The sequence below is a fragment of the Pseudorca crassidens genome, chromosome 16 (assembly GCF_039906515.1).
Source record: "Pseudorca crassidens isolate mPseCra1 chromosome 16, mPseCra1.hap1, whole genome shotgun sequence".
Taxonomy (NCBI): domain Eukaryota; kingdom Metazoa; phylum Chordata; class Mammalia; order Artiodactyla; family Delphinidae; genus Pseudorca; species Pseudorca crassidens.
This window is the reverse complement of record NC_090311.1, coordinates 28,870,839-28,897,980: the sequence shown is the minus strand read 5'-3', so window position 1 is coordinate 28,897,980 and position 27,142 is coordinate 28,870,839. Positions and strand designations below refer to the sequence as shown.

Below are 27,142 nucleotides of genomic sequence, written 5' to 3'. Positions count from 1 at the left end.
AAGCCAAAGTTGAGTCCGCTGGCAGTTCCAATTTAAAATGCACTGTTTCCAAGAATTTAAGTCTAAATTTATGTCAGATAATAAGGATTTTAGGAAAGGTGGGTCAACTGTGAAGAGCAGACAGGAAGCGTGATATGGGTACATCCAGACCTCAGAACACTGGCAAGCATGGTATACAGTTTCCAAGTGCTAAGGACTAACTATCCGGAAAGTCTGAGGTATTGGCCAGATGCAGTCTGTTAGCTAAGGTAAGAGATTCCAAAAAATTTTCAAAATATCTACCCTCAACTATGTCTGACTAACTCCTGCTTAATATTTAGGTTATCATCTTAGACAACACTGCCTCCAGAAAGTGTCCTCTGACCCCCCAAATCTAGTTCCTTTAACCTTGGCTTAGGTAGAACTTACTCCCTTAAACATGCCACAATACTTACCACACTACAGTATTATCTATTTAATCACTTTCTAGTTTAGTGGTCTTCCAAAGGTTGCTCCATAGTCCTCCAAAAGACTTTTTTTTTTAAATATGGGCCTCTGAACACTCACGTTTCCATGTAGGATGAAGTAGTCTGAGTCAGGTAAATATTACCACTTAACAACAACTAAAATTTGGATAAATTACAAAAATCATATATTTAAAGGCATCAAAGAGCTGCAAAGGTGGGACTTCCCTGGCGGTCCAGTGGTTAGGACTCCAAGCTTCCACTGCAGGGGGCACGGGTTCAATCTCTGGTCAGGCAACTAAGATCTTGCATGCCCTGCAGTGGCCAAAAAAAAAAAAAGAGAGCTGCAAAGACAATAAGGAATATCAGGGACAAAATTTCTGAGAGCAGAGAACCATTCAGAGGTAATCTTAGGATCTACGGTGTTTGGGGGGCGTTTGTCACTTCTGGGCACAAGCTTGTGGCTGAGATCTGGAATTGGGGCAAGCACAGAAATGCTACTATAGGGCAGAGAAAAGAGCCAAACCTTTGACAATTGCTTGGGATGGAGTGACAAAAGTGAACATTTGAAAAGTCTCAAACACAAGGCCAGTTTCTTCCTCAAGGTATCTGCTGAATTCTGAAGATAAGCCAAAACTTCCAGAAAGCAGAGTAGAATTTTCTAGTGTCTGTGGATACTTAGGAGACAAAGGGCCTTGAATATAGCCACTGAGAGGTAAAAGCCCTGGAGGGAATGATAGATTAATGCTGCCATCTACTATCACTTTTTCCCTCATTGCATTTTCCAACATGGACACAGCTAGAGGCTAAGAATTCAGGCTTCAGAAAGCTGCTCCTAGAAAATAGAAAAACTAGTAGTCTTGGCAGTTGTGGGGGACCAGAGCACCAAAACTGGAGACTTGAGAGACCTGAAGCCCACAGCCAGTCTCCTCCTCAAACATGTGAGATCTTTTGAAGCTTCATGGGGTGGAAGGCTAATCCAAGTACCTCTGGAAAGTAGACTGAAAACTTCTTCAGAGTCTTGGTTCTAAACAGAGGACTACCCCCTTCCCCTCATGCTCTCAGTGAAAAACCCTGAAGGACCATGTCCTAGGAATAAGGAAAACAAAGGTGGACTAGATCTGACCAAAACTGCAAACCAGTCTTGACCTAAATAAGTTTACAACAGGATTAAGCTAACAACCATTCCACCGTCTTAGAATATTACTTCTCTGGTAAAAGATTCCATTATCTGAAGCTTCTAAAGTTGTTACTGGGTGTGTGTGTGTGTGTGTGTGTGTGTGTGTGTGTGTGTGTGTGTGTGTGTGTGTGTGTGTGTGTGTGTGTGTGTGTGTGTGTGTGTGTGTGTGTGTGTGTGTTAATATAAAACATCTGACATTCAGACAAAAATTACTAGGTATATGAAAACATACCCACTTGACTGGTAACCAATAAAAGCAGAGCTATAAGTGATCTAGATATTGGATTGAGCAGACAAGGACTTTAAATGATTCATATATTAAATAAAAGAAAGGAAAAGATGGACAAAGAGGTGAAAGACACAAAATTTCAACGAAGTGAAATTTACATAAAGAATCAAACAGATATTCTAAAACCAAAAATAAAATATATGAAAGTAAGAACTCAATGGATGTGTCTAAAAGTAAACTGACCTAGCCAAACTCAGGAAGGAAACTCAAAGAGAAATCAATAGAAAATATCTAAACTGAAGCACAAAAAGAAAAAAGACTGCTGGGGGTAGTAGAGAAGAGAAAGAGAACATGAAGGGAAAGAGAAAGAATAAACAGAACATGGAGACGTGGAACACAGCCAAAAGATCTAACACACATGTAATTACAGCTCCAGAAAAGCAAGAGAGAGAAAATGGGGCAGAAGCAATATTTGAAGAGATAATGATGGAGGATGTTCTAAAACTGATCAAAGATCCACTGGAATAAACAGTCTGACTCTGTTTTTGGCAGCTTTCAAGGCTTACTGTTTGTTTACCTTCGTGCCTCACAAAAAGGCAAGCCAGCAAGAAAGCCTGCATGCTCCCCGCTTTGGCACTGGCAAGAAGTTCCAAACCACAGAAGCCCTGGCCCATGGGTAACTACCATCACCCCATCCACACACTATTTCCACAATAAAAGCTAAAGCTAGGAAGCTTAGCCACCCAGAAGCAGTGGTCCGGGAGGGTGCAGGCAGCTGCACTGGGGGGAGGGGGTCGTCCGAGGGGAGGCCAGCTGGGGCCAGGCACACACATCCGAGACACAGCTGGGCTGGTGACTCGGCTGGGGGTGGCACCCCGGAGACGGGGGAGGCAGCGGGGGACGCAGGACGCTTTCCGAGGTTGCCCCCAGGCAGAGCCAAGAGGCTGACTGGGTCTTGGTGCTCCAGCCGGGTGTCAGGCCTGAGCCTCCAAGGTGGGAGAGCCAAGTTCAGGACATTGGTCCACCAGAGACCTGCCGGCCCCACATAATATCAAACGTCAAAAGCTCTCCCAGAGATCTCCATTTCAACGCTAAGACCCAGCTCCACTCAACAACCAGCAAACTACAGTGCTGGACACCTTATGCCAAACAACTAGCAAGACAGGAACACAACCCCACCCATTAGCAGAGAGGCTGCCTAAATCATAATAAGTTCACAGACACCCCAAAACACACCACCGGACGCGGTCCTGCCCACAAGAAAAACAAGATCGAGCCTCATCCACCAGAACACAGGCACCAGTCCCCTCCACCAGGAAGCCTACACAAACCACTGAACCAAACTTACCCACTGGAGGCAGACACCAAAAACAATGGGAACTACGAACCTGCAGCCTGCGAAAAGGAGACCCCAAACACAGTAAGTTAAGCAAAATGAAAAGACAGAGAAATACACAGCAGATGAAGGAGCAAGGTAAAAACCCACCAAACCAAACAAATGAAGAGGAAATAGGCAGTCTCCCTAAAAAAGAATTCAGAGTAATGATATTAAAGATGATCCAAGGGCTTCCCTGGTGGCACAGTGGTTGAGAGTCCGCCTGCCGATGCAGGGGACACGGGTTCGTGCCCCGGTCTGGGAAAATCCCACATGCCGCGGAGCGGCTGGGCCCATGAGCCATAGCCGCTGAGACTGCGCGTCCGGAGCCTGTGCTCCGCAACGGGAGAGGCCACAACAGTGAGAGGCCCGCGTACCACAAAAAAAAAAAAAAAAAAAAAGATGATCCAAAATCTTGGAAATAGAATGGAGAAAATACAAGAAATGTTTAACAAGGACCCAGAAGAACTAAAGAGCAAACAATGATGAACAACACAATAAATGAAATTAAAAACTCTCTAGAAAGAAATCAATAGCAGAATAACTGACGCAAAAGAACGGATAAGTGACCTGGAAGATAAAATAGTGGAAATAACTACCTCAGAGCAGAATAAAGAAAAAAGAATGAAAAGAACGGAGGACAGTCTCAGAGACCTCTGGGACAACATTAAATGCACCAACATTCGAATTATAGGGGTCCCAGAAGAAGAAGAGAAAAAAAAGGGACTGAGAAAATATTTGAAGAGCTTTTAGTTGAAATTTTCCCTAATATGGGAAAGGAAATAGTCGATCAACTCCAAGAAGCTCAGAGAGTCCCATACAGGATAAATCCAAGGAGAAACACACCAAGACATACATTAATCAAACTATCAAAAATTAAATACCAAGAAAAAATATTAAAAGCAGCAAGGGAAAAGCAACAAATAACATACAAGGGAATCCCCATAAGGTTAACAGCTGACCTTTCAGCAGAAACTCTGCAAGCCAGAAGGGAATGGCAGGACATATTCAAAGTGATGAAAGGGAAAAACCTACAACCAAGATTACTCTACCCAGCAAGGATTGCATTCAGATTCAATGGAGAAATTAAAACCTTTACAGACAAGCAAAAGTTACAACAAATGCTAAAGGAACTTCTCTAGGTAGGAAACACAAGACAAGGAAAAGCCCTACAATAACAAACCCAAAACAATTAAGAAAATGGTAATAGGAGCATACATACTGATAATTACCTTAAATGTAAAATGATTAAATGCTCCAACTAAAGGACACAGACTGGCTGAATGGATACAAAAACAAAACCCGTATATATGATGTCTACAAGAGATCCACTTCAGACCTAGGGACACATAGACTGAAAGTGAGGGGATGGAAAAAGATATTCCATGCAAATGGAAATCAAAAGAAATATCAGGGTTTCCCTGGTGGCGCAGTGGTTGAGAGTCCGCCTGCCGATGCAGGGGACACGGGTTCGCGTCCTGGTCCGGGAAGATCCCACATGTTGCGGAGCGGCTGGGCCTGTGAGCCATGGCCGCTGAGCCTGCACGTCCAGAGCCTGTGCTCTGCAACAGGAGAGGCCACAACAGTGAGAGGCCCATGTACCGCAAAAAAAAAAAAAAAAAAAGAAAAAGAAACATCAGACAGAAGAGACTTTAAAATAAAGACTATTACAAGAGACAAAGAAGGACACTACATAATGCTCAAGGGATCAATCCAAGAAGAAGATATAACAATTGTAAATATTTATGCACCAACCTAGGAGCACCTCAATACATAAGGCAAATGTTATCAGCCATAAAAGGGGATATTGACAGTAACACAGTCATAGTAGGGGACTTTAACACCCCACTTTCACCAATGGACAGATCATCCAAAATGAAAATAAGGAAACACAAGCTTTAAATGATACATTAAACAAGATGGACTTCATTGATATTTATAGGACATTCCATCCAAAAACAACAGTATACACTTTCTTCTCAAGTGCTCATGGAACACTCTCCAGGATAGATCATATCTTGGGTCACAAATCAAGCCTTGGTAAATTTAAGAAAATTGAAATTGTATCAATCTTTTCTGACCACAACGCTATGAGACGAGATATCAATTACAGGGAAAAAACTGTAAAAATACAAACACATGAAGGCTAAACAATACGCTACTAAATAACCAAGAGACCACTGAAGTAATCAAAAAGGAAATCAAAAAATACCTAGAAACAAATAACAATGAAAACACCATGGCCCAAAACCTATGGGATGCAGCAAAAGCAGTTCTGAGAAGGAAGTTTATAGCAATACAATCCTACCTAAAGAAAGAAGAAACATCTCAAATAAACAACCTAAACTTACACCTAAAGCAATTAGAGAAAGAAGAACAAAAAAAATCCCGAAGTTAGCAGAAGGAAAGAAATCATAAAGATCAGAGCAGAAATAAATGAAAAAGAAATGAAGGGGGCTTCCCTGGTGGCGCAGTGGTTGGGAGTCCGCCTGCCGATGCAGGGGACATGGGTTCGTACCCCGGTCCGGGAAGATCCCACGTGCCGCAGAGCGGCTGGGCCCGTGAGCCATGGCCACTGAGCCTGCGCGTCTGGAGCCTGTGCTCAGCAACGGGAGAAGCCACAACAGTGAGAGGCCCGCGTACCGCACAAAAAAAAAAAAAGAAAAGAAATGAAGGAAACGATAGCAAAGATCAATAAAACTAAAAGCTGGTTGTTTGAGAAGATAAACAAAATTGATAAACCATTAGCCAGACTCATCAAGAAGAAAAGGGAGAAGACTCAAATCAACAGAATCAGAAATTAAAAAAGGAGAAGTAACAACTGACACTGCAGAAATACATAGGCTCATGAGAGATTATTACAAGCAACTATATGCCAATAAAATGGGCAACACAGAAGATATGGACAAATCCTTAGAAAAGCACAAACTTCTGAGACTGAACCAGGAAGAAATAGAAAATACAAACAGACCAATCACAAGCACTGAAATTGAAACTGTGATTAAAAATCTTCCAACAAACAAAAGTCCAGGACCAGATGGATTCACAGGTGAATTCTATCAAACATTTAGAAAAGAGCTAATGCCTAACCTTCTCAAACTCTTCCATAATATAGCAGAGGGAGGAACACTCCCAAACTCCTTCTAGGAGGCCACCATCACCCTGATACCAAAACAAGACAAAGATACTACAAAAAAAGAAAACTACAGGCTAATATCACTGATGAACACAGATGTGAAAATTCTTAACGAAATAGTATCAAACAGAATCCAGCAGCACATTAAAAGGATCATATACCATGATCAAGTGGGGTTTGTCCCAGGAATGCAAGGATTCTTCAATACACGAAATCAATCAATGTGATACACCATATTAACAAACTGAAGGAGAAAAACCATATGATAATCTCAATAGATGCAGAAAAAGCTTTTGACAAAATTCAACACCCATTTATGATAAAAACTCTCCAGAAAGTAGGCATAGAGGGAACTTACCTCAACATAATAAAGGCCATATATGACAAACCCACAGCCAACATTGTTCTCAATGGTAAAAAACTGAAACCATTTCCACTAAGATCAGGAACAAGACAAGGTTGCCCACTCTCACCACTGTTACTCAACATAGTTTTGGAAGTTTTAGCCACAGCAATCAGAGACAAAAAACGAAATGAAAGGAATCCAAATCGGAAAAGAGGAAGTAAAACTGTCACTGTCTGCAGATGACATGATACTATACATAGAGAATCCTAAAGATGCTACCAGAAAACTACTAGAGCTAATCAATGAATTCGGAAAAGTAGCAGGATACAAAATTCATACACAGAAATCTCTTGCATTCCTATACACTAATGATGAAAAATCTGAAAGAGAAGTTAAGGAAACACTCCCATTTACCACTGCAACAAAAGGAATAAACCTACCTAGGGAGACAAAAGACCTATATGCAGAAATCTATAAGACACTGATGAAAGACATTAAAGATGATACAAATAGATGGAGAGATATACCATGTTCTTGGATTGGAAGAATCAACATTGTGAAAATGACTATACTCCCCAAAGCAATCTACAGATTCAATGCAATCCCTATCAAACTACCAATGGCATTTTTCACAGAACTAGAACAAAATATTTCACAATTTGTATGGAAACACAAAAAAACCCGAATAGCCAAAGCAAACTTGAGAAAGAAAAACGGAGCTGGAGGAATCAGGCTCCCTGACTTCAGACTCTACTACAAAGCTACAGTAATCAAGACAGGATGGTACTGACACAAAAACAGAAACACAGATCATTGGAACAAGATAGAAAGTCCAGAGATAAACCCATGCACATATGGTCACCTTATCTTTGATAAAGGAGGCAAGAATATACAATGGAGAAAAGACCACCTCTTCAATAAGTGGTGCAGGGAAAACTGGACAGCTACATGTAAAAGAATGAAATTAGAACACTCCCTAACACCATACACAAAAATAAACTCAAAATGGATTAAAGACCTAAATGTAAGACCAGACACTATAAAACTCTTAGAGAAGAACATAGGCAGAACACTCTATGACATAAATCACAGCAAAATCCTTTTTGACCCACCTCCTAGAGAAATGGAAATAAAAACAAAACTAAACAAATGGGACATAATGAAACTTAAGCGCTTTCGCACAGCAAAGGAAACCATAAACAAGACCAAAAGACAACCCTCGGAATGGGAGAAAATATTTGCAAACGAAGCAACTGGCAAAGGATTAATCTCCAAAATACACAAGCAGCTCATGCAGCTCAATATCAAAAAAACAAACACCCCAACCCAAAAATGGGTAGAAGACCTAAATAGACATTTCTCCAAAGAAGACATACAGATCGCCAATGAACACATGAAGGATGCTCAACATCACTAATCATTAGAGAAATGCAAATCAAAACTACAATGAGGCATCACCTCACACCAGTCAGAATGGACATCATCAAAAGGTCTACAAACAATAAATGCTGGAGAGGGTGTGGAGAAAAGGGAACCCTCTTGCACTGTTGGTGGGAATGTTAATTGATACAGCCACCATGCAGAACAGTATGGAGGTGCCTTAAAAAACTAAAAATGCAACTACCATATGACCCAGCAATCCCACTACTGGGCATATACCCAGAGAAAACCATAATTCAAAAAGAGTCATGTATCACAATGTTTACTGCAGCACTATTTACAATAGCCAGGACATGGAAGCAACCTAAGTGTCCATCGACAGATGAATGGATAAAGAAGATGTGGCACCTATATACAATGCAATATTACTCAGCCATAAAAAGAAACGAAATTGAGTTATTTGTAGTGAGGTGGATGGACCTAGAGACTGTCATACAGAGTGAAGTAAGTCAGAAAGAGAAAAACAAATGCCATATGCTAACACATATATATGGAATCTAAAAAAATTAAAAATTGTTCTGAAGAACCTAGGGGCAGAACAAGAATAAAGACGCAGACATAGAGAATGGACTTGAGGACATGTGGAGGGGAAAGGATAAGCTGGAATGAAGTGAGAGAGTGGCATGGACATATATACACTACCAAATGTAAAACAGATAGGTAGTGGGAAGAAACCGCATAGCACAGGGAGATCAGCTCGGTGCTTTGTGACCACCTAGAGGGGAGGGATAGTAAGGGTGAGAGGGAGACGCAAGGGGGAGGGGATATGGGGATATATGTATACGTATTGCTGATTCACTTTGTTATACAGTAGAAACTAACACAACAATGTAAAGCAATTATACTCCAATGAAATTGTTAAACAAAAAAAAATGAAGTACTGACTATGTTACAACATGGATGAACTTTGAACACATTATGCTAAGAAGCCAGACACAAAAGATCACATATTCTATGATTCCACTTATATGAAATGCCCAGGATAAGCAAATTCATAGAGACAGAAAGTAGACTAGTGGTTTCCAGGCACTAGGAGTAGAAGGAATGGAGAGTAATTGTTAATGGTCATGGGGTTTTCTTTTGTGGGGCAGTGATGAATATGCTGTGAAATTAGGTAGTGGTGATGGTAACACAACTCTGTGAATATACTTATGACCACTGACTTGTATAGTTTTAAAAGGACGAATTTGATAGTACGTGGATTACATCTCACACAACTAACACAACTAACCAACTAACACAATCGGCTATATAGTACTGTACTGTAATAGGTTTATAATACTTTTCACACAAATAATTCGTCCATAAAACCAAACAAACACAAAAAATAAAACACTTTTAATCTTACAGTACAGTACCTTGAAAAGTACAGTAGTGCAGTACAACAGCTGGCATACAGGGGCTGGCAGGCACGTTCACATCTTTGGAAGTTAGCATCTTGAAGGTTCATATGTAGGGGACTTACTGTATTTTAAAAATTAGCAAAACACTTGAACAGACCCTTCACAAAAGAGTATATCTAAGTGGTCAACACTTGAAAAGATGCTCAACCTCATTTGTCATCAGAGATGTGTGATTTAAAACCATAATGAGATACCACTACACACTACAAGAATGGCTAAAATGAAAAGGACAGAAATTACAGTGCTGAAGAAGACACAGAGCAAGGGTCAGCAAAATAAGACCCCCCCACCACCTTATTTGTAAATAAAGTTTCATAGGAATGCAGCCCTGCTTATTCATTTATGCACTGTCTATGGCTTCTTTCACGCTACCATAGCAGAGCTGAGTAACTGCCACAAATACATATGGCCTACAAAGCCTAAAATACTATCTGGTTCTTCAATATCTAACCCCCAACCCTTGATGTAGAGCGACCAGAACTTTCATACACTGCTACTGGGAGTGTAAATTGGTACAACCACTCTGGAAAACTATTTGGCAGTATCTACTAAAACTGAACAAGTGCATACACTATAAACCCTATTATTAATTTCCTCTGGCTGCTGTAACAAATTACCATAGCTTTGTTGGCTTAAAAGAAAATAAACTTATCCTCTCATAGTTCTGGAGGTTCAGACTATAAAAAAATTTCTTCTTAATTGCACTGTCATTATAATTAGTATTAGCACCCAACTGAGCAAAACAGCATAAACATAATAAAATTTATATAAATATTAAACATAATAAAAATTGTATTCACATCATATCCCTTAGTGAAAGGAATGTGGCTTTTATTTTATGGATCCATGCTTTTACTGACAGTAATAGTAGATGTACAAAATCAATCCCTTTCCTATATTTATTTATTTTTAAATATAAATTCTGAGAAAGCTTGTTTACATAAATAAGTAATTAGGAATAATCATTTTGCTATGGTAACAGCACATAATTCTTTGATCTCCAGAGTTATTTGACAAAAATCCTACACTGACCTATTACTAAAAATTACTTTTAATTATCTATCAGTTAACAACTACATTAGGTCCTCCTTCTATTTTGTTGAAAGAAAGAACTGGAAACCACTTAAATTGGAAAAAGATTTGTGGCCCAGTGATTTGGGTCATTCACTTTCTGAAGATCAGCACCAGTTTTCCTTCTATGCACCATAGCAAAATCAGGAATGGATAAGAAGTATGCAAAGGAAATGAATTATATTGTACTACAGTTGTCAAAATATTTTTTTAAGTTAATGATATAGCATGCTTCAGTGTTAATGCACTGAATACAAGATCAGGTGGCAATCAAATAACTCATAATTTTATAGCAATGAGCAAAAATATTTCTACATACCACAATGTGAATGACATCTGTGATTTCTGTGGTGGCAAAGGTACAGGTACTGTCAAAACCACTTGATTTCTATTGATGAGTCATGGGTACTGCTAATATTCCTGTGGTTTACGATCACTTTCGTAATTGATGAAGACGCAAATTTTTATTTAGATGTTAAACAACTATGATTTTCTTTCCATTGTGGTTCGCGGACCACCATAATTCTAAGGTTAAGAACTCCTGGTTTGATGGAAGGAAGGAGGTAGTGATAAGGAGACAAAGCAAGGGGAGGAGTGAAAAGTGAGGAAGGGAAGAAGGGAAGGGGGACAGAATAGAATGAGGGCGAGCAAGAAATAAATACAGCTACATCTCTGGACTCAGACTAAGCAAATAAGCTTGGAGATTCGCAGCCAGTGCTGGAGTTATTTCTATGGTGATTTTATATTTACATTTTATAACAAGTAGTTTCTTCAGCTGAGTCCCACCCGCTCAGTCCCATAAAGGGTCACCCGATTGCATCATGTCTAAGTCCAAATACAACCAGTATTTCCCATGGTCTTCCAGTACGGTGAGCATAAATCTGATCCCCTCAGGGCCATACCCCAAATACTGTGCTCTCAGCTACCCCTTCATTAGCAGGAAGTCCATATTTTCTCGGGATACCCCCTCCTACGTTAGCTCCTCCACAAGTCCTCAAAAGAGGATGCTGCTCACCTGTCTTCTGAGCCGCCGCCTGCTGCTCTCCGACCTCAGCCCAGGGTTCCGCAGCCCAGGGCCGTGTGTCGACTCCGTGGCCTCCTCTGTCCACCGACCCTGGGACTCTTCTCCACTGCTGACCGAGAAAAATATTCCCTTCCTGGGTGCCTCTTTTTTCGCTCCCCAACACCGTCTTTCCCTTTTCTCCTCCGCCTGTCAGAGGGCACAGGCCCGCATCGGGCCTGTGGTGGACACTCCCGGCAACGCCCGCTAGGCTCTGCCGGCTCTTCCTCACTCGCGGAGGTTCTTCCCCGCAGGGGGCTCCAGTCAGGCGACCACCATTCTTCCGCAGATTTCGTCGGGTCCAGTCCCGTGTTCCGGGCCCCACAGAAAGTCAAGCAGAGACGGAACATCTGTTGGGAGGTCACTGCACATTCTACGACCTACGGAAAGTTCCTGAATTTTCAATGACCCAGCGAGGAAGCCTTCGGGACTATGAGGCGGCTTCGCGCCGACTCTCGCGATGATGAGGCACCGCGAGATGTTCCCGGCTGTGAGGAAGCACCTGGCCCCACCCAGCCAAAATAGGTTTGATAGGGGTTTGATACACCTGCAAAGAAGAGCTGTGGAGAGGAAAACAGTAGAAGCAAAGCAGCACCAGGTTCCACTCATCCCAGGTCCCTCTTTTTCTATCTCTCCTGAGTATCTCCGCTGCCTTTGAGTTCTTTTTAGGTTGTGCTTTGAATCGCCCCCGCAAGAGATCCAAACAGGAAGATGACTATAGTATTCTCTTCCCAACCCCCAATATTAAGCTCTAAAACTTGCAGAATGGAATCTTCTGTTCGTTTATACAACAAATATGTTACCAGTGCCTACTGTATGCACTGGGGATATAATGATGTATAAAATAATCACAGTCCTTGAGATCACAGAATTCAAATTTTTGTCAAAGAGGTAAGTAAACTGGCAGTTATAATACAACAAATAAGTTATATGTCAGGGAAGAAAAAGAATTTATAGGACTATAGGGCAGGGGCTTCTGACTCAGACTTGGGGAATCACGTGGAACTTCTTAAAGAAACTTCAAAGCTAAGATCTGAAAGATAAATATGGAGGGGTTTTCCAAGCCAAAAGAGTGGACAGAGAAAAGTCCAAGCATAAGCTACAGCAGCCTAAAGACATGAAAAAGCATAGTTCATGGGAGACGATGAAGGACATTCAATATGGCTGACTGCTGGGACAATGCAAGCAAGCAGTTAAGAATATTGGCTCTGAAAGTCAATTACATGAGTTCAAATCCCAGCACTGCCACTTACCACTCTTGAGAAGCAAGGTGATGAAGCAGAGAGAAGGCAGTTCATGAAGGATTTTGATAAGCCATGTCATAAGCAATAGAGAGCCATTGGAAGCAGAGGATTGATATAATCAGATTTCTGTTATATACATATGGATCTCTTCCCAGACAAACAAAAGCTAAGGGAATTGATCACCACTGACCTTCCTTGCAAGAATTGCTAAAGTGGTTTCTTTAAGCTGAAATGAAAGGACACTTAATTAAAGGAACTCAATTAAAGTTTAGCAAAATTCATCTCCAAAGTCCCTCGCAGCTCCAACAATCAGTGGTTCTATGCTGAAGTTAAAATGAAGAGACTTTTGATTAATTTGATTTCTCAGCAACACAATTTAAATGCGGAGTTTCATTTTTCCTCTTTTGCTCTGTGCTGTTGTTTGAATGGGTTAATCGTGTCAGATGTATGCTTTTAATTGTTTCTTGTTTCTTGCCTCCAAATTCCCAAATGCTAATCAACATTTTTCCACTAATGAAGCGTCCAAAACCAAAAACAGCATCCCAGGTGCTATCTTACTAGGGCCAAACAGAAAGAGCCATTATCTCCGTGCTTTGTGACAAAAGGTCAGTGTTATATTTTTCTCACAATATTATACAACAGACATGTATCTAATTTGCCATTTAGCGTCACCCTTGGGCCTCTTACAGACATTACTATTTTTCAGGTGTTGCCCTCCCCATGAAAAATTTTCTTTCCAATTAGTTTTCCCCAGATGCCTCAACTTGAAATTTTTTCAAGTTGAGTGTCATTCTCTTTGCCATATTGCTAATGTTTTATGTAATTTCTTTGGCTTTCCTGGTGTTTGGAGTGTATCCTCTTTTGGGGTCATCTGCAAATTTCATTAGCATATTTGTGGACAGGATGTAGCTGGAAGGGAATTGTTGAGGGATCCATCTTCTGTTCCTTTATTAATTAGGAACTGGTTCTAGAAATGGAGAAGGAACCCCATCATCAAAAGTAGAAATTGCCTCTGCTCTTTTCTTACACATATGCACCCACACACACATGCACACACGCATTCACCAACTTAAAAATCTTCTCAATTCTATGAATTTCCCTCTCTTAAAAAAAAAAGCAAACAAACTCCTTGCCATTATATAGAACAAAATCTCTATATCAGGGGTCCCTAACATAAGGATCATGGATGGGCACAATGCCACTGGATGGCATGAATTCCTGCAATTGTATTCACAACATATTCACGTTATTGTGTCCTTGAGTACATGTGCAGTTTTCTAGGGAGAGGCCCGTAGCTTTCATTAGAAATTCATAGGGGTGTGTAAATCCAAAAAAGTTTAAAAACCACTCTTTCATATCATTGTTTCTCGGAAAGTGAACCAACAGTCAGCTGTATTGGAACCCCATGAGATGCTTGTTAAAATGCAGATTCTTGGGTCCTATTCAAGATCCACAGAATCAAAATAGAGACAGGAATGTGCATTTTAAAATTAAATGTAAATTGGTTTTGAATAGGAAATGTAAATGGTACAAAATTTAAAAGATCAAAAGGGAAAAGTCTCTCTTCTATCCCTGTTGCCCAACTACCAGTTTCTCTTCAGAGAGGCAACCACTGTTAGCAGTTTCCTGTGTATCCTTCTAGAATCTGTTAAAAAAAAAAAAAACTCCCAAGTGATTTTCATGATTTTTATGCGTAAAAAATTTGAGAATCATTGATCTACAAAGAAAAAAATTAATGTTTGCCTGAATTAAAGACTGTCTTAATAAGACTGACTTTCTCTCCTGCCCATCTGAGAACCAAATTATCCCAGAAAACAATACGCAAGCCAATCACTTATTAATAGCTTTCAATTCCCACCCCCTCTCAGTAAAGAAAACATCTTCAGTGGGTTTTTTTTTTTCTGTTTGACTGGAGGTTATTGCCCCCGCTTTCAACTCTTTGTGACCCAGGCTGGTACCCCCCACTGGATTTCTTGATTCAGGTGTTGAATGAACTCATTAGTTCGTGACCAAAGTGGGGCCGAGCTTCTGACTGCCCAGATGCTAGAGAGTAATCATTCCCCTAGAAAGCTCTTGACCTTTTTGGGGAAAAAAACTCTCCCTGCCCTGGGCAGGGGCTTCTCTTATTAACTGATAGAAATTCCTATATCTGAGAAATGCTGTGCACACAATTGACTGTTTGTGTAGGCTTTTTTTTATATAATTTTTTTTAATTTATTTATTTATATTTGGCTGCATTGAGTCTTCGTTGCTGTGTGCGGGCTTTCTCTAGTTGCAGTGAGCAGGGGCTACTCTTCGTTGTGGCACGCGGGTTTCTCATTGCGGTGGCTTCTCTTGTTGCGGAGCATGAGCTATAGGCCCGTGGGCTTCAGTAGTTGTGGCTCGTGGGCTCTAGAGTACAGGCTCGGTAGTTGTGGCGCATGGGCTTAGTTGCTTCACGGCATGTGGGATCTTCCCAGACCAGGGCTCAAACCCGTGTCCCCTGCATTGGCAAGTGGATTCTTAACCACTGAGCCACCAGGGAAGTCCCCACAAACAACTGTTTATTGTAGACATTAACAAGTGCAGGCTGTTTTACCCTTGCTCTGTCAGGAAGCTCCATCTCCATGCTTCCGTCTGAGTTGGTCCAGGGCTTCAAGCTGAGTAAAGCATGGGTTAGCGTTTTCAGATATGAAGCACTGTTGAATATATGTCCTATAAAAGAGCAGATGTACTTTTAATGCCAGCTCCAAACTTTAGCCCTTTCCATTCAATTTCACACCCGAAAGGCTAACAAATATATAAAGACATGCTCAAAGTTGTTAGAAATCAGAGACATTCCAATTTTTTAAATGAGATAGCACTTCACGCCCATTAGCTTGGCCAAATTTGGAAAGTGAATAATACTAAGTGTAGGCTAAGATGTAGGAAAACAGGAAACTTCAGGCACTGTTGGTGGAGAGTAATCTGGCTGTACTGAGTGAAATTAAGTATATGTATATACTGTGACCCAACAGTCCCACAGTGGGTACATCCCACAGGAATCCCCCACTGGTCCAGTAGGGAATGGTAAGGATGTCACTGTGGCTTTATTGGTGGTAGTGGGAAGTTGATGGCAATCTAAGTGTCCATCTCTAAGGGAATGGATTAAATTAATGTTATGGCTATCCACTGTGGAAGACCACCCAGCATTTAGAAATATCAAACCAGGCGTACATTCAGCAACATGGACAGATTTTACAAGCATAGTGTTGAGTGAAAATGTGATAAACAGAACAAGTGAAAATTAAAAGCACAGACAAAGTAGATCAGTGGTTGCTAAAGGCTGGGTCAGGGGAAGAGAAGCATGCTAATGGGTAAGGGTCTCTTTTGGGGATGCCTGAAAATATTCTAGAATTAGGAAGTGATGACGGCTGCACAACTTTATGAATATACTAAAAACCACTGAAATGTATAGCTTAAAAGGGTGAATTTTATGGTATGTGAATCATGTTGCAATAAAAGAAAAAATACACACAAACCAATATTTTATACTTGTTTTAAGGACATATCAAAAAGTTGGAATGGCTGCCTGAAAGGGGAGGGGATGGGATTGGGATTAGGATGGAGTGGAGGAGGCCTTTTCAAAGCCCATGGACTGAGGAAGATGATTAACTCAATCCTTTGTGCCTGTGATAAAACCAACCAATAAACAACAATAACAACAGAGTATGGGGGTGGGGAGAAAAAAAGGAAAAACATGTTCACAAATAGTTTTAATGAGGGAAACCATGCTATAATGATGAATGAAAAGAAATAGAATACAGCAGTTTTAGGAATATTATATGTGCAACTATGTAAGATGATGTATGTAAATGGGCAAAAATATGACAGGTAGCTATAGTACAGTATCATGTAAAATTGTGGGGTATAGTGGCAGTGCTTCTGCCACTGGTTGCATAATCTTGGCCACCATGGTACTTAATCTCTCTGTAGCTTAGCTTCCTCATATCAAGTGAAAATAATACTAACACGTACTTCCAAAAGTTCTTATGAGAATTAAATGAGTTGATTTATGCCTAATACGTAGTAAACCTTATGTAAGGGTTAGCTGGCATTATTTTCTTAACTTTAAACTATAGTCTCTGGATTCAGACTGTGTATCCAACTGAGCTCCACTACCCACCAGCAACGTGACTTTCACAAAGTTACCTATTGTGAGCCTCAGTTTTCTCATCTATTGTGAGGATTAAAAGGGATAATATACTTGGCACATGATAAAGCACTTGATAAATGTCAACAGGTTATATTATTAGGGATATTATTAATACATTGTCATAGTTTTAAAAGTATTACAAAAAAGAATAGAAGGTACAAAATATATTTTTCATGTTCTTCCTAATGTATAAATTCTTCCATTTTCATTTCATTTCATTTTGGGAATAGTCTGCCCAGACCTTCCTCTTTGTCCTCAGGTTATATACTTGCATGGCACTTTGACATCTCTTTCATGGGAGTAATTAATTAATTAGATAGGTAAGCAGTTTCCAGTTCACGTCTGTCATCCTCAGTGGAATCTAAACTCAGTGATGGCAAGGATGGTATCTGTCTATGTACAACATCTAGCACAGGGCCTAGCCCTTTGTTGACTAACAAGTATTTATTGATGAATGAACAGGTAATGAAATAAACAAAAGCATTTAAATACATACGTTCTGAAATAGCAGAGTCATGAGATTAAAGACAAGTGTCATTTCCTTCATCTCTCTGGGAAGTGAGGAGTTGCTCATTTTGTAAGATAGGAAGATAGTCAACATTCAGATTCTGGGGAGCTGTTTTTGGCAGCTCTTCCTTACTAGAATCACACTGCTTGAACCTGTCCCCAGGAATCCTTTCAGCTACAGTAGAGCTTTGGAAACCCAGTACTTTTCCAGATTAACTCCTGTTCAGAAAAGGAAAAGTACTCAGTCTCTCTAGATTATCTTCACCTGGTGTACATTAGTCCTTACTCACTGTCTCATGAAAGGGTAGGGACTTAAAACTGTCTTTCATTTCACAGATAAGAAAGTGGGTCCAGAAAAGTGAGTTGAAAGCCTAACATTGTTAATAATAGAGCTGGTATAACTAGAAATGATATCATCCTTACAGTTCTCTCTCTGTCAATATAATATATCCAATAATGTAACAGCATCAGTCATTAAAAATTATGTTTATGAAAGAATTTTTATTACATTAGGGAAAATGTTCTTGATATGTTAAGTGACAGAAGCAGACTAAACTTGTATGCATAATATGTATTCAATTATATATGTGTGTGTGTTTGTTTCTCGGTTATCTATGTAGAAGATAAAAAAGGAAATGTGTCAAAATATTAACAGTGTTTATCTCTGGTTGGTGGGGTTATAGTTTATTTTTACGTAAGCTTTTCTGCATTAAAACTTTATTTTCAATAGGAATGTAATACTTTATATCAGAAATTTAGGTTTTTAAATTCCTAATTGAATATTTTTGAAAGCTTCTGTTTTGGCACAGATCAACCCCGTGGAGTGAGGGAGCATAAACCTAGAGTCCAAAGAAGTTTTACGAGTCATTTCACCTGATCTGTAAAATGGTTTATTATTATATCTACTTCACAGGGCTCTGTGTGTGTATATGAAGCAATAGATATGAAATCCCTTTGTAACTCTAAAGCTTGATAAAGGTGTTAGGTTGATAAAGATCCTTTATCATCCTTGATAAAGGATGATTAAGTCCTGTGATCAAAAAAAGGTGGGAGGGCTTCCCTGGTGGCGCAGTGGTTGAGAGTCTGCCTGCTGATGCAGGGGACACGGGTTCGTTCCCCAGTCCGGGAAGATTCCACATGCCGCGGAGCGGCTGGGCCCGTGGGCCATGGCCGCTAAGCCTGCGCATCCGGAGCCTGTGCTCCACAACAGGAGAGGCCCCAGCAGTGAAAGGCCCACGTACCGCAAAAAAAAAAAAAAAAAAAAAGAGGCGGGAGAACCCTTAGGATAACAGGTACCTTTGTGCTGAGGAGCTTAGTCTGGGAGAGGAGAGAGATCTAAGTGTCAGGACAAAAGTGAGAATATTTTTTTGCCAATACTTAACAGAAACAATCACATGCCTGACACCTCTTCACTCTTTCCCCTACATTTCCAATAAATGCCTCAATGTTCCCTCTCTAGATTAAACCTTCCTTCCATCTCTTAAGCAGCCCATGCAAGAGGCAACTTGTAGTGCACAAGATCTGGTGTATTTTAAGGCAGTGGCAAGTTTGTTTCACACTCCTGTCAGAAAGTGTGAAAGGCAGCCTATGTGAGCAGCAACCCACTAAGGCCTGTTTAGTCTCAAACTAGGAAGGGGCTATTTCCACTCTGGATGATAAGAGTTTGTTATGAAAAGAAGGTAACTTTTAGCTGGGACCATTTGTATTGAGCTTTATCATTTGCAAGTCTTTCTCAGTCAATATCTTTGGAGTTCTATGAAAAATAAGATTTCACATATGATTTTTTTCTAATTAGAGATGTCAAAGGTAGTATGCCTAATTATTGTTATTTTTATATTTTAAAAAGTAATACAGGGACTTCCCTGGCGGTCCAGTGGTTAAGACTCTGCACTTCCAAGGCAGGCGGTGCAGGTTCCATCCCTGGTCGGGGAACTAAGATCCCACGTGCCACATCCCACATGCGGCGCAGCCAAAAAATAAAAATAAATAAATAAATAAATAAAATTATTTTAAAAAGTAATACAGACCTGTGGTAAATTTACCCAAGAGAAATGAAAATATATGTTCACACAAAAACCTGCACACAAACATTTATAGCAGCTTTATTCATAATTGCCAAAAACTGGAAATAACTCAAAAATTCTTTAACTGGTAAATGGATAAACTGTGATATATCCATGTAGTAGAATACTACCCAGCCATAAAAAGGAATGAACTATTGATAAACACAACATGGATGACTGTCAAATGCATATTGCTAACTTAAGTAAGGGAAGCTAGAGACAAAAGGTTGCGTATTGTATTATTCCATTAACACGACATTCTGGAAAAGGGAAACTGTAGGAGAGAACAAATCAATAGCTGCCAGAGGATGAAATGGGGGGAGAGCTGGCCACAAAGAGACAGAAAGAGGGAATATTGGAGAATGACGGCACTATTTTGGATTGTGATAGTTACATGAATATTTGTCAAGACTCATAGAACAGTACGCCAGGAAGTGAATTTTACTATATAAATTTCTTAAATAAATGCATAAAAGTAAAGTAACAGGCCCATGGTAAGTTCAAACAATACAAGGAATTCAGTAAAATGTCTCCCTCCTAGCTCTTTATGGTGATAGAATAGTTCTGCATTTTGATTCCAGCAATGATTATATAAATCTATACATGTAGTAAAATGAGACAAAACTATACACACACATTATACCAGTGCCAATTCCCTGCTTTTGGCATTGTACAATATAGGCCTGCTCCCCAGAGGTGAACACTATTACAAATTTCTTGTGTATCCTCTGCATATTAAATCTAATATTTTATATATGTATATATGTACATATACATTTATACTTACATACTTTTAATACAAACAGTAGCATATTATACACACTGTTCTGCACCTTGATATTTTGCAGCTATTACTTTGGAGGTATTTCCATATCACAAACACATGGATCCACATCATTATTTTTTTCTGCTGCATAGTATTCCATCGCACAGTGGTATAATAATTCAACAGTTTCTTATTAATGGATATTTGGATCTTAACAAGGAATTTAACCAAAGAATTTGTAAATTTTTAAAACATGAAAGGTCAGCTGGAGTTGAGACCAAACACAGATTCAGGACTCGTCTCCAGAATATCTTTTGACCAGAAGGGGGAATGCAAGAGGCAGGAGGAGAGGCGAGATGCTGGGAAATTTCCCTGGCCAATGGTGAAGTGGCAGGACCAGATGGGAAATTCTGCCCGGTTGGAGTTCGCTGAGGGGCGCCCTACTGCTGGAATAGGAGGCCGTGCTTCAAGACAAGCCTTCCTGAGGCTGCAACTCTGCCGTACCCAAGTGCGTCGGGGTCACGCACCGTGCAGTGATGCGTGACCATCTCCAGCCTCCCGCCGGGACCCACTGCCCGGGCAGGGTCTGAACCCCCACCGCCTCCAGCTCACGCGCGCAGGGGTGCGTACACGTGGTGACCTGCCTGGGGCCGGGTTCCCGGCTCCGGCTCCTCCTCCCTCCAGCTCTCTTTAGGCTTTCTGCAGTATCACGTGCAGCCGCGCCGGGTGCAGGATGGCGGCTGCGGCAGCAGCGGTGGGTGTCAGGCTCCGAGACTGCTGCAGCAGGGGCGCTGTGCTCCTGCTCTTCTTTTCCCTGTCCCCTCGGCCCCCGACCGCCGCCGCCTGGCTGCTGGGCCTGCGGCCCGAGGACACCGCTGGAGGCCGCGTGTCCCTGGAGGGGGGCACCCTGCGCGCCGCCGAAGGCACCAGCTTCCTCCTGCGCGTCTACTTCCAGCCCGGGCCCGCGGCGCCCATGGAGCCGGTGCCCACACCCCCCCTTTCCCCAGGGGAGAACGGCACCGGCGACTGGGCTCCACGGCTCGTGTTTATCGAGGAGCCTCCGGGCGGGAGCGGCGCGGCGCCCAGCGCTGTTCCCACGCGCCCCCCGGGGTCGCAGCGCTGCCGCGAGCAGAGCGACTGGGCATCGGACGTGGAGGTCCTGGGGCCCCTGCGCCCCGGAGGCGTGGCGGGCTCAGCTCTAGTCCAGGTGCGGGTGCGGGAACTGCGTAAGGGCGAGGCAGAGCGAGGCGGCACGAGCGGTGGCGGGAAGCTCTTCTCTCTGTGCGCCTGGGACGGGCGCGCCTGGCACCACCACGGCGCCGCAGGCGGCTTCCTGCTGCGCGTACGCCCGCGGCTCTATGGCCCGGGCGGGGACCTGCTGCCCCCCGCGTGGCTGCGGGCGCTCGGAGCGTTCCTGCTGCTCGCCCTGTCTGCCCTGTTTAGCGGCCTGCGCCTGAGCCTGCTCTCGCTGGACCCGGTGGAGTTACGGGTGCTGCGGAACAGCGGCTCGGCCGCCGAGCAGGAGCAGGCGCGCCGAGTGCAGGCCGTGCGCGGCAGGGGCACCCATCTGCTCTGCACCCTGCTCCTGGGCCAAGCCGGAGCCAACGCGGCCCTGGCAGGCTGGCTGTGCGCCTCGCTGCCGCCGGGCGTCGGGGACACTGGGGAAGACTACGGCGACGCGGGGACTCACTTCCCCTGGCTGCCGGCGCTCGTGTGCACCGGCGCCGTGTTCCTGGGCGCAGAGATCTGCCCCTACTCGGTGTGTTCGCGGCACGGGCTGGCCATCGCCTCCCACAGCGTGTGCCTGACCCGGCTCCTGATGGCGGCCGCTTTCCCCGTGTGCTACCCGCTGAGCCGCCTGCTGGACTGGGCGCTGCGCCAGGAGATCAGCACCTTCTACACGCGGGAGAAGCTGCTGGAGACGCTGCGGGCCGCGGATCCTTACAGCGACCTGGTGAAAGAGGAGCTCAACATTATCCAGGGCGCCCTGGAGCTGCGCACCAAGGTGGTGGAAGAGGTGCTGACCCCTCTTGGGGACTGCTTCATGCTGCGCTCCGACGCTGTGCTGGATTTCGCCACTGTCTCCGAGATCCTGCGCAGCGGCTACACTCGCATCCCCGTGTACGAGGGCGACCAGCGGCACAACATTGTGGACATTCTGTTTGTCAAGGACTTGGCCTTCGTGGACCCCGACGACTGCACGCCGCTTCTCACGGTCACCCGCTTCTACAACCGGCCCCTGCACTGCGTTTTCAATGATACCCGGCTGGACACGGTGCTGGAGGAGTTTAAGAAGGGTGAGCATGTGGTCTAATCTCCTCCCTCAACTCCTACCCCCTTAAAAAGTATTACCCTCTCATAAACACGTGAGGCTTCAGGTACCCAAAGCAGCTTCTCTCCTGTGGTACCAAAAACTCAAGGAAGGCCCTACCTCATGGCTCCCTGGGTCTTTTCATTTCACTTCTCCCTACCTTCCTTGAGGCTGATTGAGTCCCTGCCTCTTCCCGTTTACTTGGCTCACAGGATGCACTGCATTCCTCATTCATTGCATTCCAGTATTTTTTCAGGGCCTACCAGTTGCCGGGTATTGTGCGGATAGGACTCAGGAGATAGCCCTTGGAGGGCACTGCATAGCTCCCCATTGCAGGAGGTACCTCTAAGGGTTCCCATAACAAGCAGTCTTTGCTTCCTCTCTGGGTAGGAAGCTCACCATTTCCAATTGCAGGGCAAACTCCATTGCTGGACAGCTCCAGCTGCTGAAAATGTATTTCCTACAAGGAGCAGAAATTTATGTCTCCAGAGCTTCTCTGTGGGCCCTAGTTCTGCCCTTTGAATCACATAGAGTAAGCCCCAGACACCTTAGCCATTCTTCCCCCATATTCATCTTTCCATCAGCTATGCCTTGGACACACATCAAGTACCCAGGTTGGAGATTAAAAGTTGACTAAGGCAGTGAGGTCCTTGTACTTCTGGGAACTCTGGTCCCATGAAGTAAGGTAGATCTAGACCTGAGGAAATATTCTGGTAAAGGGACTCACTAAAAAACCTGCATATCCAAATGAATGGGGTTTCCTTCAGAGCGGTCACATCCTCTGCCCTTGACGTCATGCCTGTAACATGTTTACTCCATTTCTGGGGTTTGCCTTTGGAAACTGTCTTCTGAGGTTGAGAACAATTCACTCCAGAAAAATCAGCCTGAATACTTTAGGGTTGATCCTCTTGACATTACACAGTGTGACTGGTCCCCCTATTAACCAGAGTTGACCCAGAAGGACCCTTGGTTGTTTTTGAAAATCAAATCTACCTTCCAGAGTCACAGTTGAGAGTGTTCAGAAAACTATCTCACAGACCCTGAAAGCAATTCCAGAAATGATTTGAGAACAGTGACATGGTTAGAATAAGTGTAGACCCTCCCAGAATAACTATTTTGAAAGAGGCATTCATCTGTACTTATGAGTTGGCATGTTTATTGAAAGCAAAACAAAGCAAATAATTAATCCCCTGACTTTAGAATCAGGTTTCAAATGTAGCTTCCCTGTGGCTAGCAGGAATCTCATTTGACTATGTGTTTTTGATACATTTCTTTGTTTGTCAAAAATTCAATCTAATTTCATTATCAGCACAGGTACTCTTTGTATATAAAGACTTTGCATACAGAGAGAAATCTGGGGTCTTCCTCCTGCCACAATATTTTAAGACAAGTGAAATTGTGTTAAATATCAAAAAGTAACCTGAGAAAGGGGAAAAATTCAAAAAGCTACTTTCAGTCTCTCAGATTTGGAGAGAGAACAGCCCTATGCTTTATATTGATATCATGAGAAGGGGAAGGAAATGTATATATACTGCAGCTGTTTTAGCCCAGTCTGGCTACTGTCTCACCCTCTTCTGTCTGTCTCCCCCCAGTCCTTCCATGACTCATTCCCATTGCATTCAGAGGTTCATCCATACACCTTTAGCATTTTTCTTAACATTTTGTGTACCCTACAGAAGGGAGTCTTGGTTCTGGGCATAAAAGCTATGAAAATTTATATTAGTTTGCTAGGGTTGCCACCATAGACTGAGTGGCTTAAACAACAGAAATTTCTTTTCTCACAGTTCTGGAGGCTGAAAGTCCAAGACCAAGGTGTTGGCCGGTTTGGTTTCTTCTGAAGCCACTCTCCTTGGCTTGCAGATGGCTCTGCCTTCTTGCTGTGTCCTTACATGGTTGCCCCTCAGTGTGTGTGTGCTCAGCCTTGGAGTCTCTCTGTATTTGAATCTCTTCTTATAAGGACACCAGTCAGATTGGATTAAGGCTCACCCTATCAGCCCCTTTTTAATTTAACCACCTCTTACGCGTGATAGCTAAGATAGAGTTCACAGTCATGTGCTGCCAGACAAGATTTTTTTTTATTGAGGTATAGTTGATATACAATATTATATAAGTTTTAGGTGTACAACCTAGTGATTCACAGTTTTTAAGGGTTACATTCCATTTATAGTTATTGTAAAATATTGGCTATATTTCTTGTGTTGTACTATATATCCTTGTAGCTTATTTTATACATAGTAGTTTGTACCTCTTAGTCCCCTACCCCTATTGGGCCCCCTCCCCCTTCCCTCTCCCCACTGGTAACCACCAGTTTGTTCTCCATATCTGTGAGTCTGTTTCTTTTTGTTATATTCACTAGTTTGTTTTATTTTTTAGATTCCACATATAAGTGATATACAGCATTTGTTTTTCTCTGCCAGACAACATTTTTAATGAAATTCCTGGGAACTCATTCATTTAGTACTTACGGGCTTCTATATAGTGCTAAGCAACGGGGGAAACAATAAGACTGCCCTGAGAAAATTAACAGTCTACAGGGGTGGACAGTGTTAGAATAAAGGCAGTCTTCTGAAGCAGAAATTGTGTCTTACTAACCTCTGTATCTCCAGCACCTTGCACTGTGCCTCCCATGTAGTAGGCTGCTGGAAAAAGTCACTATTGATCAGAAATGAGTCCTGTTGCAGAATATCTAAATCTGGTCTAAAAAAAGGCATGGTAGAAAAGCACGGTAGGGCTTCCCTGGTGGCGCAGTGGTTGAGAGTCCGCCTGCCGATGCAGGGGACACGGGTTCGTGCCCCGGTCTGGGAAGATCCCACATGCCGCGGAGCGGCTGGTCCCGTGAGCCATGGCCGCCGAGCCTGCGCGTCTGGAGCCTGTGCTCCGCAACGGGAGAGGCCGCAGCAGTGAGAGGCCCGCGTACCGCAAAAAAAAAAAAAAGGCACGGTAATGTTCTGTCAGTAAGTGGTTAGTTTGCAATTAGGTAGATCCCTAAAGAGAAGCAGGCCATTACACCACCCCAAGAGATTTCCATGCCCCTGTAGAGCCTTGCTCTTTCCTCACTGCTGGTCCACGAGCCAGCAGCATGGGCCTCACTTGGGACCTTTTTAGAAATGCATATTTTCATGCCTCACTCTAAATCCACTAAATAAAAATCTGCATTTTAGCAAGCCCTCAAGTGACTCATGTGTACATTAAATTTTCAGAAGCATTGTCTTCAGAGAACCTTATTAACAATGATTCGTAGATTAACTTAGAATAGAATAAATACAAGGTATAATTATCAAGGTAGGTGTTCTCTGGCTCCAAGCCATATAATACGGTGGTCATTTTCTATAAGAGTTGCGTTTGCATCATAGGTTAGGAGAGGAAAGCTGAATTGAATTACTTTTCTTTACCTTTAAAAATAACGTTTTAAGCAAGTCGTAATAGCCCTTCCATTTCCCTCACTTCCTTGCACTTCAAGTAACTTAACCACCTAAACAAACCCCTTAGGAGGTAGGAGAGGAAAATAGTAATTTTAATAGGAACAACGGTTACCATTAATTGAGCAACAGCCCTGCCAGGCCCAATGCCAAGCCCTTGACATGCTCAGAACAACCCACCTGGGGAGGTATTATTACCTCCATTTTACAGATGAATAAACTAACTCTCAGGTTGATTACATGACTTGCTCAACTTTCCACAGCTAATAACTGACTGAACTGTGATTTGAACCAGATCACAGGACCCCAAAGCCTGTTCTTATTCCATCTCCCATCCCAAAATTCCTGCCACCCAAACGGTTCAAAGCTGTCTTTTCACCTCTGACTTGCTGCCCATGACTTGCTACCCTTGAGTTTCTGCAGGTTGGAAATGTAGCTTTTTATAATTACAATAATTGCTAACATGCATATTGCATTTTACAAAACATTTCTACCTACCTCTCTTATTCTTAAAACAACTCTGCAGGTATAGGTGAGGACCATAAGAACATAAGAAGCGTTACTTGTACTGCCTAAGATCATCACTCACCTGGTCTATTCCAAGGCCCAGATTCAAGTCCCAGTCTCGTGATTCCAAAGCTCTTATCCATATGGGATTTTATACATATATATTTCTTATGAGCTCCAGGTCTTTAGAAGTAAGGGAAAAGGAAAGCAAGCATGCTAGCTTTACAAAAAGGAACAATATTTCTCCCCACCTGACTGTGAGTTCCTTGAGGGCAGAGAATGAATCTTACTTACTTTGTATACTCAGGACAAACACAGTGACCTTGATGGCTAGAGGATGAATAAATATTTATTGAACAAGTGATCTTAAATAGCTAATTTCAGTTGTATTTCTATGTTTGAGTGAGGTGAACCTTAAGTACAGGATAATTAGTGTTGTTCCATTGACCATAATCAATCTTCCTCTTC

At 42.5% G+C, this 27,142-nt stretch overlaps 1 protein-coding gene across 8 annotated transcripts in view; it reads left to right on the top strand.

Moving 5' to 3' along the window:
* Positions 1-20,835: 20,835 nt before the first annotated feature.
* Positions 20,836-27,142, top strand: part of CNNM1 (cyclin and CBS domain divalent metal cation transport mediator 1) — a 50,706-nt gene continuing 44,399 nt past the window's right edge. For 3 of the 8 annotated variants that reach the window (XR_010935827.1, XM_067709742.1, XM_067709741.1), the window contains exon 1: positions 20,842-22,734. Coding sequence is in view for 7 of the 8 variants with exons in the window: in XM_067709742.1 (XP_067565843.1) it covers positions 21,171-22,734 (1,564 nt within the window). In the remaining variant the exon portion in view is untranslated. Of the gene's footprint in view, positions 22,735-27,142 lie in introns of all 8 variants that reach the window. The other 5 variants (XM_067709747.1, XM_067709745.1, XM_067709746.1 and 2 more) reach the window with 4 other exon arrangements.